Genomic DNA, 13,552 nt, shown 5'->3' with positions numbered 1-13,552 from the left:
TAGCACATATCCTGGCTGCTCTGCTTCCCATCCAGTTCCCTGCTTGTGACCTGGGAAAACAATGGAGGAAGGCTCAAAGCCTTGGGACTTGCACCCATATAAGAGAAAATGAAGCTCCTGGCTTCAGATCAGTTCAGACTTGGCCTTTTTCACCATTCTGGAATTGAACCTGCACATAGAAAACCTTTTCTTCTCTGTCTCTGCTTTTCTCTACACATCTGCCTTTTCAGTAAAAATAAATGAATACATATAAAGGCAGAATCAGAATCATATAACAATTACTGAGTTTCTGAAACAGGTGTGTAAGTTAGAACCAATAGGGCCTGACACAGCAGCATAGTGACTAAACTCCTTGCCCTGCACGCAGCGGGAACCCATCCGGGCGCCAGTTCTAATCCCAGTTGCTCCACTCCCCATCCAGCTCTCTGCTTGTGGCTTAGCAAAGCAGCCGAGGACAAGCCAAGACTGTGGGACCCTGCACCAGTGTGGAGACCTAGAAGCTCCTGGTTCCTGGCTCTGGACTGGCTCAGCTCCAGCTGTTGCAGCCACTTGAAAAGTGAATCGGTACATGGAAGAGCTTCCTCTCTGTCTCTCCTTCTCTGTGTATCTGACTTTCCAATAATAATAATAAACACATCTTTAAAAATAAAATAAAATACACATTTCTAGGAATGAGAGAATTTAAATGTAATGTTTCAATACTAATACTTTGTGACTCCAACCGGAGTTTCGAAAAGAAAAGGATTAAATGACTATACCTTAAACACCCAAGAACCAGTTTCAGGCCGGTACTCTTTGAACTGGGCTCCCTGTTTTCTTGACACTGCTTCCAATCTCCCCTCGTAGTTGATATCAGCAAGACGGTCTGGGCTCTTTATCAAACAACGGGAAGTTTTATCTGTTGGCCAAACCCCATCCAATGTCACTTCCGCCTTCCTACAAAGTACAAACAAGCAATGTGTGAATATTTCATATTCAAAACAAAAACCCAACTAACACCTGCACACAAACAAGAGTAGCTATTTTATCTTGAAATTAGCAATTATTCTGGAGATGTTCTGAACTGAATTTTGCCTCCCACAATTAGAGGCTTCAGAACAAGCAGGCAGCACATATCAACCAACTTAAATTGTGGTTCAAGATTCAGACTGCGTTTACCTCAAACTATCTGGGTACATTAATTATTTCAAACAAATTTAGTAAGATTAAAAATTTTTGAACTTAGTTATTTTCACTGCAGTTTAAGACCTATAACCTTGGGCCCGGCACAATAGCATACTGGTTAAAGTCCTCTCCTTAAACGCACCAGGATCCCATATGGGCGCTGGTTCTAATCCCAGCAGCTCCACTCCCCATCCAGCTCCCTGCCTCATTTTTCTCAACTTTTTTGAGGAGGACTGGTGTTAACTCTTCTGTAACACTTGGTAGAATTCAAAAGTGAAACTGGCCTTTCTAGTGTGAAGTTTTAAATTTATTTATTTTTATTAGAAAGTCAGATTTACAGAGAAAGAGTTTCCATCTGTTGGTTCACCCAAGTGGTCGCAATAGCTGAAGCTGAGCAAATCAGAAGCCAGGAGTCAGGAACTTCTGGGTCTCCCACAGAGGCACAGCGCCCCCAAGACTTTGGGTCACCCTTGACACCCTTGCCAGGCCACAAGCAGGGAGCTGGATAGGAAGTGGAGCAGCCAGGGCACAAACTGAAGCCTATTTGGGATCCCAGTGCATGCAATGTGAGGACTTAGCCACTGATCCATCACGCTGGGGCTCACTGTGAAGTTTTAAACAATTAATTCAATCTCCTTAGTTATAGCTCCTGTGAAATTTTCTATGTTTCATTATCTTGGCTTGGCAAGTTACAAAGATAAATAAATGCACCTTTCATGTTCCTGCTAAGATATTAGGGATCAAATTCTAAAAGAGATAGTATTCTTCCGAGAAGAATAAAAAAGAACATAGTATTTTTCATGGCCAGTGTTGTGACGCAGAGGGTTAAACTGATGGCTGTGATGCTGGTATCCCATGTGCATCTAAGTCTGAGACTAGACTACCCCACTTCCAAACATGCCCAGGAAAAGCTCCCTGCTTGTGGCCTGGGAAAGCAGTCGAGGACAGCCCAAAGCCTGGAGATCTTGCACCCACACGGGAGACATGGAAGGCACTCCTTGCTCCTGGCTTCAGATTGGCTTAGCTCCATCTGTTGCAATCATGTGGCAGTGAACCAGCAGATGGAATATCTTTCTCTCTGTATCTCCTTCTCTCTGTATCTTTCCAATTAAAAATAATTAAATATTAAAAACAAAACCTTATGTTCTAATCCATTAAAAAAAAAAGGGGGTGTTAGAACTCTTAATGTTTACGATAAAACCATAAGATGTAGCTATTAAATTTAGCTATTACCTTTATGTAAATAAATTCTTACCTATTTAGTCCTTCTCCCACAGGGGGTTTTTGGTTATCATCAATGTAGACAATGACTTCTTTTCTTCGGATATGCACGATATCATCTAAATTTAGATTCGTCAAATTCACATCTCCTTCAAAGTAGATTGAACCATAACCTACAAATCAGAACAAATAGTTAAAAAATACATTCTGCATAGCACATAAAATGCTTTGGGATTAATCATTAATCAATATTTTTAAATTTAATAATTTCAAATATAAGAATAATCAGATGTGCTTATCAAGTTTCCTTTGAGTTTAAAAACAGGGTGCAAACTTCTGGCCTGCACATTACCTCCTGCACTCACACTCACCTTTACGACCAATAGTGAAGTCAGAGACAATACACTCTCCTTTTTCATTGGTAATTTTAGCAAGGTCATCCAAGGATGGAATAGTATAGTAACCAACTTTAGTGAGAATAATTCCTATGACAAAAAATAAAGAAAGTTTATTTTTATGTAAAGGATTCTCTCGCAGCGATTCATAACTGGTAAACCATCTAAACCACTTGAGCAAGAACCTCGGAGTATGCCCTACATCCGGGACTTGGGGTGGGTGGGAAACTGAGTGGGCCTTCTCCCTTAATATTCCCCCTTTAAGCATGAAGGAAAAAATATGGAAATAATGGTCTTACCCACTTTCCTATAGCCCTTGAACCTTTTTATCCTAATTTGCTTCGTAAAGATTGTCAAAAATATAATTAAAAAAAAGAAGAAGAAGAAGAAGAAAAAAAATAACAACACTTATCTTACTTTGTTCGAAGGCCTGGCACTCTGGCGAAGTCTGCCAGTGGGTACCAGTCTGAACCCGAGCTGCTCCAATTCAGATCTAGCTCCTGCTTATGTGTGTGGGAAATTAGAGGAAAATGTCCCAAGGATCTGGGCCCCTATATCCACAAGGGAGAGCCAAATGGAACTCCTGGCTCCATCCCTGGTCTGGTCTAGCCCTGCCCATTTTAGCCAATTCGGAAGTAAACCAGGGAATGGAAGATAAATCTTTCTATAAATCTGTACTTCAAATAAATTTTCTAAAACCTAAGTATTTTTCCAAATTATACGGTATAATCTACAAAGTATCAAATAAAGTGGAAACATAAAAGGAATATGTACATATATACATTTTAACAACACACTTAACGAAGTCTAAACTTTCCTTAATTATATCTTTATCCAATTGAATCAATCATAGAGTACTCCTTTAAATAATGCCTATTAATAACCTGCACTATAAAAATCTTCTGATTGCATACATTCCAGGAAGTAAATAGTTAATCTATTTCTGTTTTATTTACACATAAATATACCTGCCTTGGCTTATAATGTAATTTTATGCTACAGATGGTGATAAAATTCCAAATTTTCTATGTATTATTTAACAGTCTACTGTCTCCCATAAGTTAATATTCAAGTGTACATTCTCACACAGGTAAAATCAAGACAAAAATTATACAGGAAAAGCAGTGACCAATGAGACCAACAAGTCATCTCAAGTGCTTGCTAATGACATGTATCTGAACCTCACCTGCTGGGTGCACATGGTACGCGTTATTTTCTACATCCTCTCGATCATCCTGTAATGACTCATCATGGAAAGAAGTTTCTTCACTGCTTCCTTCCAGTCCATTTCTTAGAGCAACACGCATGTTTAACGCAACGATTGTGTCATCCACACTGTTACTGTTGTTGTGCTTATTGCCAGCACTCTCTGGGGTTTGAGGAATTGGTTTTGCAATGGGATTGGTATAAAAACGGGATACAAGAGAGTCATCATCACCATCCTGATGGTTCTCATCAACAGGCTTGCTCAGGAAACTAAATCTGGAAAGAGATAAAAGAAAGCAACAGATGGAAGGCCTTTCCTGTCAATCTGCCTTTCCAATAAAAACCAATAAAAAATAAAACACTAATAAAATAAAAATCCATGCATAAACAAGCTTTCAAAGTATATATAACTTCACTTTCTCCCTTTATAAATGTTATCTGGTTACAATGAAAATGTTTCCTTTAATAATCAAATTGACAAAATCAAATACTAATGGGAAATGAAGAATTCATATTTTGGAGAGCTGATTCAAAAGTTACATAACTCTAAGGTTGACAGTGCTCAAAATGCAAAAGCATGCTCAATTCCCAGTATTCACAAGCTATAATACTTGTATTCAATATCTACAAAGCATCCTAAATTTTCACAAAATTTTTTTATTCTAGAATTTGCAAACCACAGTTACACATAAAGTAACAGATTTTCTACCTGCTGGGTCACTCTGCAGATGACTTTAATCTCTGGGACTGGGCAAGGCAAAAGCCAGGAACCAACAGATTATTCTAGGTCTTCCACATGAGTGAAGGGGCCTAAGCTCTTGAGGAACCCTCTGTTCACTTTTTTCAGGAAATGAGCAGGAAACTGAATCAGTAATTGAGTGGGGAGTATGGAAAACACAAACTGGTGCCCATAGGGAATGGCAATGTTTGTATATGCTTTAGCACAATGCCAGTTCCAAAGGTACATTAACTTCTAAGCAGAGTGAAACTGGACTTGGGGTCTAATAGGTTAAGCCACAACCTGCAATGGAGATATTCCATATGTAGGCCAGTTTGAGTACCGGCTGCTCCACTTCCAATCCAGCAATCTGCTAATGTGCCTAGGAAAGCAGTAGGAGATTGCGTAACTGCTCAGACCCTTACAAACAACTGGGGGACCTAGATCAAACTCCTGGATCCTGTCTTCAGAGCAGTTTAGCTCTAACTGTTGCAGCCATCTTGGGAGTGAACCAGTGGCTAGAAGAACTTTTTCTTCCTCTGCTACTCTCTCAATGTAACTCCACCTTTCAAATACAACAATCTTTAAAAAAAAAAAAAGAAAAGCTGATGATCACTTGAAAATGAGAATGAGATAAAGGCAAAACAGGACTCAGTTACCTTTCTCCATTTTCTGGATATTCAGATGGTGAAGCAAGATCTTCTGAATCACGATTCACAGGAGAAAAGAGGTTGCTATTGTTAAGGTTCTTTAAAACCAGTTTCTTAATGCTTTTCCTATACGTAGACATTAAAGGAAAACAAAAGTTAAGCAGTATCTTAAAAATTGCAGTACAAACTTTTCTTTCAGCTAAAAATGATATAACAAGCTCTACTAAAAAACTTTATAGACCTGTGTAATCAGAAAGAAAGACCTCAAATATTTTACACTTTCAAATCTAAGTGCAAAATGCTCTTGAAAATTCCCCATTCACAATTCCTTTAGTACTTCATCCAAGGCTTAGTTCATTCATTTCACAAAGTCAATACATGTATACAGAACACACAGTGTTGTTTGTCCTAAAGAAAACAGGACAACAGGATATTGTCCACTAATGGACTAAATAATAGATTTCTGCTCTCTCTCGTCCTTCCCTCTGCCTTCAAACAGCAGCAGCCCATATGGGCATCAATGTGTCCCAGGAACACTATTTCTGATTCAGGTATATGCTTAGGGCCTGGAAAACCAGTGGAGGATGCCACAAGACCCTGGGCCCCTGCAATCAAGTGGGAAACCCAGAAGGGGCTCCTGGTTCCTGGCTTTGCGCTAGCCCAGCTTTAGCAGTTGCAGCCAATTAGGAAGTGAACCAGCAGATGAAAATCTGTGTGATTGTCTTTTACCCTCCATCTCTCTGACTTTAAAGTTTAAAAAAATAAATAAAAAGAAAATACATCATTTAAAAAATCTTTATATAAATTGTGGTTATACGAGAAGTGATGTCTTATATGGAGACACTGTATATTTTAGTTTTTTTTTTTTTTAAGATTTATTTATTTATCCTTGGGCCCAGTGAGATAGCCTACCAGCTAAACACACCAGGATTCCATATGGTCACCGGTTCTAATCCCTGTGGCCCCACTTCCCATTCAGCTCCCTGCTTGTGGCCTGGGAATGCAGTCGAGGACGGCCCAAAGTCTTGGGATCCAGCACCCGTGTGAGAGACCAATAAGAGCCCCTGGCTCCTGGCTTCGGATTGGCGTAGTACCAGCCATTGCAGTCACTTGGGACAGAAGGTCTTTCTCCTTCTCTCCGTATATCTGACTTAGCAATAAAAATAACTAAATCTTTCAAAAAAATTTATTTTTATTAGAAAGGCAGATTTACAGCAAGAAACAAAGTCCTTTCTTTCTTACAGCGACCCACTGGTGTTCTTTCCCCAAGTGGCTGCCAATGGCCGGAGCTGATCGGCTCTGAAGCCAGGAATTTCTTTCAGGTCCCCAAGTGGGTGCAGGGTACCATGGCCTTGGACCATCATCTACTGCTTTCCCAGCCTTTAAGCAGGGAGCTGGACAGCAAGTGGAGCAACTGGGACATGAACTGGTACCTTTATGAGATCCTGGTGCTTGCAAGGATTTATCTACTGAGCTATTACTCCAGGCCCAACACACAATGTTTTATTAAGTATTATATTTGCATTACATTTAAATAACTACACACTGTTTTAAATTCATTTTATATCAGCGTTTTATAGCTACTTTATGCTAATAAAAATAAACTCACTTGGGCATGAATGCTCCATTGGCAAGAGACGGTTCATCGTCATCCAGCCCATCAAAGAGCTGTGACTTGGCGGTGCCTGTTGTCTGCAGGGCTTTTGGCCGAACTCTGGTGGCAGGACGAGGTGTCAATTTATAATGAGTAGGTGTGGTAAGAGCTTTCTGGGCTGCTGGATTAGTTGGTTTCAATCTCTGTAAAACAAGAAATATCAGAAAAAGTTCTAGTTTATTTCAAATACCTAGGATGGATTTTAAAAGCCAGAGGAACAGAATTTAAATACTTTTCAATGTTTTAAAAAGAATTACTTATCACTTTAAAATGTATGTTGAAAGGCAAATTTACAGAAAAAGACAATCTTTTAGTCACTGCTTTAAGCCCTAAAAGACCAGAAGAGTGGGCTGGGTATGTCCAAAATCAACAGCCCAAAGATTCTTCTGAGTCTCCCAAATGAAATCAGGGGCAAAAGCACTTGGGCCACCTTTACTGCTTTCACAGGCATGTTATCAGTGGACTGGAGTGCAGCAGCCAAGATCTGAAATGGTGCACAAGCACTCAAGCATTGCAGTCAGAGCTTTAACCTATAAGCCACAACACAGGGTTCAGAATTAAAATCGAATCTGTATTTTTACCTGCAAGAAAATGTCTGAGTCCTAACCATAGCCAACAAAGCTTCACATTCAACACACGATTTACTCACATATGAATGGTGATGGAACATTTATTTCTCTAATTGTGTTTTACTCATCTGTTCAGTTCCTATTTCTTCTTCTTTTTAAAAATATTTATTATTTTTATTGGAAAGGTGGATATACTGAGAAGAGGAAAGACAGAGAGGAAGATCTTTCATCCAATGCTTTACTCCCAAAGCGGACGCAACTGCTGGAGCTGAGCCAATCAGAAGCCAGGAGCTTCCTCTAGGTCTCCCATGTTGGTGGGTGCAGGGTCCCAAATCTTTGGGCTGTCCTCCACTGCTTTCCCAGGCCAGAGGCAGGGAGCTGGATGGGAAGCGGGGCTGCCGGGATAAGAACCAGCACCCATATGGGATTTCGGTGTGTATAAGGCAAGAACTTTTAACTGCTACGCTATCATGCCGGGCCCTCAGCTCCCATTTCAAGTGATATGTCTGATATCTTTGAAAATGAAAAATGAGACAATGGGTTTGATAAATATTTAAGAAAACTAAGGTTGTGGCATAGCAGGTAAGATTACTTCCTAAGATCATGAGATCCCACATGGTGACTGGATGGAATACCAAATGCTCCATTACTAATCCAGCTCCCTACCAATGCCCAGGAAAAGGCAGCAGAAGACACATGTGTGGAAATATCACACCCACATAGGAGGTTTGAAAGAAGCTACAGGTTTCAAATTGACCTAATCCTAATGCAGACATCTGGAAGGCGAACAAGCTGGTAAAAATCTGTCTCCCACTTTGTGATTTTGATGTTCACATTGATCAATGTCAAAAAGAAATGTGAAAACCACTTATCAATGAATACATTGGAATAATCTACATTATACCGATTTTTTCATCTTTGAAGAGTATTTAGCATGCATTTCTTTTCCCCAAAAAATTTATGTATTCTAACGAAAAGGCAGATCAGATTTACAGAAAGAAGGAAACACACAAAGATCTTCTATTCACTGGTTCACTCCCCAAGTGGCCACAATGGCTGGAGCTAAGCCAATCCAAAGCCAGAGCTACTTCCTGGCCTCCCACAAAGGTGCAGGGTCCCAAGGCTTTGGGCCATCTTCTACTGCTTTCCCTGGTCACAAGCAGGGAGCTGGATGGAAAATGGAGTAGCCAGCACATGACCCGGCACCATAATGGATAACAAGCCACAGCCCATATGGGATCACGGTGCTTCCAAGGCGAGGTTTTACCCGCTGAACCACAGCACTGGGCCCCAGGAGTTTTGCACTGTAAAGTAAACATAATGGACTCTACATCACTTTAAGAAAACATATACCAAAAAAAATCCTAAGTCACAGAAATTATTTCTCAATTAAAACTAGGATTCAAGTAAAATTAAGGTTCAGTCATGAAATATACACGATCAAAACATGTTGAGGGGTCTGGCGCGATGGCGCAAGTGGTTAAGGTCCTCGCCTTGCACACCCGGGATCCCTTTTGGGTGCCGGTTCTAATTCCGGCAGCCCCGCTTCCCTTCCAGCTCCCTGCCTGTGGCCCGGGAAGGCAGTCGAGGACGGCCCAAAGCTTTGGGAACCTGCACCTGCGTGGGAGACCCTGAGGAGGCTCCTGGCTTCGGATCGGCATAGCACTGGCCATTGCAGGTCACTTGGGGAGTGAATCATCGGATGGAAGATCTTCCTCTCTGTCTCTCCTCTCTGTATATCCGCCATTCCAATAAAAAAAAAAATAAAAATAAATCTTTAAAAAAAATAAATAAACATGTTGAAAAAAGGGACAGTAATTGGCTTATATTTATTTATACTTTAGTAAACATTAGTAAATTACTAAAGAACTGAGTACTAAATAATAAGAATTAGTAGATGAAACAGTTGAATTAAGAGTCCAAGTTGGGCAGCCAGTGTTGTGCAGCACTGGCATTCCACATGAGCATCCATTCAAGTCTGGGCTGCTCCACTTTCAATCCAGCTTCCTCCTAATTCACCTGAAAAAGCTGCAGAAGACGGCTCAAGTGCTTAGGCCCTTTCACCCACGTGGAGGACACAAAAGAATCTCCTGTTTCCAGAAGTTATCAGCCTTTTAGGAAATCAACCAGATGGAAGATCTCTATCTTTCTTCCATTTCTCTGTATATCTACCTTTTAATTAATACAAAGTTTTTTTAAAAATCAGGTTAGCACAACTAACAGCATTTTCAAAACACACTTGCATATGCATATGCTTTTCAATAGTAAATATTACAGAAACATTTCACATATCATACAAAGTCACAACTTCTTCTCTGTAAATTGTCTGTAACTTTGTTTTTTTTTTAAGATTTATTTTTATTATTTTTTATTGGAAAGGCGGATATACAGAGAGGAGATACAGAGAGGAAGATCTTCCATCCGATGATTCACTCCCCAAGTGAGCCGCAACGGGTCGATACTATGCCGATCCGAAGCCAGGAGCCTCTTCCGGGTCTCCCACGCGGGTGCAGGGTCCCAAAGCTTTGGGCCGTCCTCAACTGCTTCCCCAGGCCACAGGCAGGGAGCTGGAAGGGAAGCGGGGCTGCCGGGATTAGAACCGGTGCCCATATGGGATCCCGGGCGTGCAAGGCGAGGACTTAACCACTTGCGCCACCGCGCCGGGCCCGTCTGTAACTTTGTTAACAATGAAGCTGCCTAAATAACTTCTGTGACTTTTGTTAACTATTATCTTTAAAATATACATATATATATTGGGCCCAGCACAATAATCTAGAGGCTAAAGTCCTCGCCTTGCACGTGCTGCGATCCCATATGGTCGCCGGTTCTAATACTGACTGTCCTGCTTCCCTTCCAGCTCCCTGCTTGTGGCCTGGGAAGGTAGTCGAGTACGGCCCAAAACCTTGAGACCCTGAACCCACATGGGAGACACAGAAGAGCTCCTGGATCCTGGCTTCGGATCAGCTCAGCTCTAGCCATTGGGGAGTGAAACATCAGAGTGAAGATCTTCCTTTCTGTCCCTCCTCCTCTTTGTATATCTGCCTTTTCAATAAAAATAAATAAATCTTAAAAAAAAAAAGATTTATTTTTATTGGAAAGCAGATGCCTTTTTATTGGATACCAGATGCCTCTTCTGAGTCTCCCACGCAAGTGCACTAGCCATTAAGGTCCCTAGCCTTTGGGCCATCCTTGACTGACTTCCCAGGCGGCAAACAGGGAGCTGCATGGGAAGCAAGTAGCAGGACATGAACTGGTGCTCATATGTCACCCTGGCATATGCAAGGATTTACCTTCTATGCTAGTGTGCTTGACCCTAAATATCTACCTCTTAAAAAGCCTTAACAAATTTTCCCCACCCCCCCTAAAATCCAAGTATTCTCTTTCTCCCATTATATTTTTATTAGGAGAAATATATATAAGAAAAATTTCCCTTATTTTAATATATGAAATTCACTGTTTAATTTAGCAGCCTTCCCAGCTTCACCCACACTTTAGCATTCTCAGAACTCCACATTCTTTTAGGACTGAATGATATCCCATCACGCAGACACACTTTTATTAGTGCATTTAACAGCCGTTGAGCCCTTCTGCCTATCACTATGTATCAGGGCAGCATACAGCTAAATGCTTACAGGTCTGATCCTCTGAAATGAGTATTAATGGCGTGAAGAATAAGTCACACATATTCACTCCGTAATCTCAGCTTTGTACAACAATAACTTCTATACATTTAGGCTTCAGACTGCACAAATAACATGATTTTCACCTAATCAAAATTTATATTGGGATGGCGCAGTAACTGAATCCTGGCCTTGCATTTGCTGGGATCTAATTTGTTGGTGCTAATTTGTTTCCCAACTCCTCTACTTCTTATCCAACTCCCTGCTTGTGGCCTGGGGAAGCAGCAAAGAATAGCTCAAGTCCCTGGAACCTTGCACCCACATGGGAGAACAGGAGGGGCCTCTGCCAGACTCCCGGCTTCTGATCAGCTCAGCTCCAGCCTTTGTAGCCAGTGGAGCATTTTGGGAAGGTATTTCTTTCTTCCCCTCTCTCTGGAAATCTGCCTTTCCAATAAAAAGAAATACATCCTTAAAAAAAAAAAATCACATAATTCACATTTAGTTTTCTTATGAAAGCATTTTATATTCTAAAATTTACCTCTTCTTTCTTCTTAGGGTCTGACATAGGATTCCGGAAGAGCGGGGAGTCTCCGAAGGGTGAGTATGTGAGACTATTGAGGTGCTGTTGGAGAACGGCCTGCTGGGCAGCAGCAGCATTTGGATCTGTCAAAGCTTCAAGAAAATAAAGAAGAAAAGGAGTCAGTGCATTGATACCATAAAATTCAATATTCTTCTTGGGGAGGTCCCCAAAAGGCTCAGACTTGGAAGCCTTACTGAGTGAACACAGAAGGGGACAAACTCAAAAAAAGCTCATTAACTGGTACTCAATAACTGGTACATCCAATATAAAAATAATCTAGAAAAAATATTTTACAGCCATCTTAGGCATAATGGTATAAAAGTAATGTAGCCTTTTATACAGAGAAATACTACAGATTTTTTCAGCCTATAACAATAAAAATCACGTAACACAGAACAATAATTTCTAAATATTTTTTTTAAAGATTTATTTTTATTTTTTATTGGAAAGGCGGATATACAGAGAGGAGAGACAGAGAGGAAGATCTTCTGTCCAATGATTCACTCCCCAAGTGAGTGCAACGGGCCGATACTATGCCGATCCGAAGCCAGGAGCCTCTTCCAGGTCTCCCACGCGGGTGCAGGGTCCCAAAGCTTTGGGCTGTCCTCGACTGCTTTCCCAGGCCACAGGCAGGGAGCTGGAAGGGAAGCGGGGCTGCCGGGATTAGAACCGGCGCCTATGTGGGATCCCGGGTGTGCAAGGCGAGGACCTTAACCACGGTGCAACCGCGCAGGGCCCAATTTCTAAATATTTTAACCTAATAAGGTCAATTGTGAAAACTTCATCTGACAATTTAATTAAATTAAAACTAAGGGCCAAAGTGGTGGCTCAATGGAAAAAGCCTTGGCATGCTACTGCCGGGATCCTATACGGCCGGCCACTGGTTCACTTCCTGGCTGCACCACATAGCATCCAGCTCCATGCTTGTGCCTTGGGAAAATAGTCAGGATGGCCCAAAGCCTTGGAACTTTGCACCCACTTGGAAGACTTAGAGAAGACGTCTGGTCCCTGGTTTAGCCTTTGTGGCTACCTGAGGACTGAACCAGTGGACAGATAATCTCTCTCCTCCTCTCTGTAAATTTGCCCTTTTGATAAAAATAAATCTTAAGGAATAACAACAAAAAAAGGATCACCTCATTATCCTTACTTACTCTATAAGCATAAGAACATTAGTTACCAATGCCATAGAAAATTAGCAAAGTTAATATTTAATGTGCGCCCAGCACAGTGACCTAGCAGCTAAAGCCCTTGCCTTGCACTCCCCGGGATCCCACATGGGTAACAGTTCTAAGCCCAGCAGCCCCACTTCCCATTCAGCTCGCTGCTTGTGGCCTGGGAAAGCAGTCGAAGATGGCCCCACGCTTTGGAATTCTGCACTCGTATGGGAGACCCAGAGGAAGGTCAAAGATCCTGCCTCTTGGCTTAGGATCGGCTCAGCTCTGGCCATTGTGGTCACTTCTGGAAGGAATAATTAGACAGGAGATCTTCCTTTCTATATATACGACGTTCCAATAAAAATAAAATAAATCTTTTTTTTAAAGATTTATTATTATTATTATTTTTTATTGGAAAGGCGGATATACAGAGAGGAGAGACAGAGAGGAAGATCTTCCATCTGATGATTCACTCCCCAAGTGACCGCAACGGCCGATACTTTGCCGATCCGAAGCCAGGAGCCTCTTCCGGGTTCAGGGTCCCAAAGCTTTGGGCCGTCCTCGACTGCTTTCCCGGGCCACAGGCAGGGAGCTGGAAGGGAAGCGGGGCTGCCGGGATTA

General features: G+C 41.5%; 1 protein-coding gene across 4 annotated transcripts in view; it reads right to left on the bottom strand.

The window, feature by feature from the left end:
- The window catches only part of NUP98 (nucleoporin 98 and 96 precursor), a 92,376-nt gene that overhangs the window by 33,506 nt on the left and 45,318 nt on the right, over positions 1–13,552 (bottom strand). For all 4 annotated transcript variants that reach the window (XM_040964361.1, XM_040964364.1, XM_040964362.1 and 1 more), the window contains exons 13-19: positions 11,736–11,869; positions 6,964–7,151; positions 5,364–5,480; positions 3,967–4,262; positions 2,757–2,870; positions 2,420–2,558; positions 759–936 (exon numbers count right to left, since the gene is read on the bottom strand). In XM_040964361.1, the coding sequence (XP_040820295.1) occupies positions 759–936; positions 2,420–2,558; positions 2,757–2,870; positions 3,967–4,262; positions 5,364–5,480; positions 6,964–7,151; positions 11,736–11,869 (1,166 nt within the window). The remainder of the gene's footprint in view (positions 1–758; positions 937–2,419; positions 2,559–2,756; positions 2,871–3,966; positions 4,263–5,363; positions 5,481–6,963; positions 7,152–11,735; positions 11,870–13,552) is intronic.

Source organism: Ochotona curzoniae, unplaced genomic scaffold, assembly GCF_017591425.1.
Source record: "Ochotona curzoniae isolate NIBS_2020 unplaced genomic scaffold, NIBS_Ocur_1.0 scaffold_3223, whole genome shotgun sequence".
In the NCBI taxonomy this organism is placed as follows: domain Eukaryota; kingdom Metazoa; phylum Chordata; class Mammalia; order Lagomorpha; family Ochotonidae; genus Ochotona; species Ochotona curzoniae.
The sequence above is the reverse complement of the archived record's forward strand: the minus strand, read 5'-3'. Positions and strand labels throughout refer to the sequence as shown.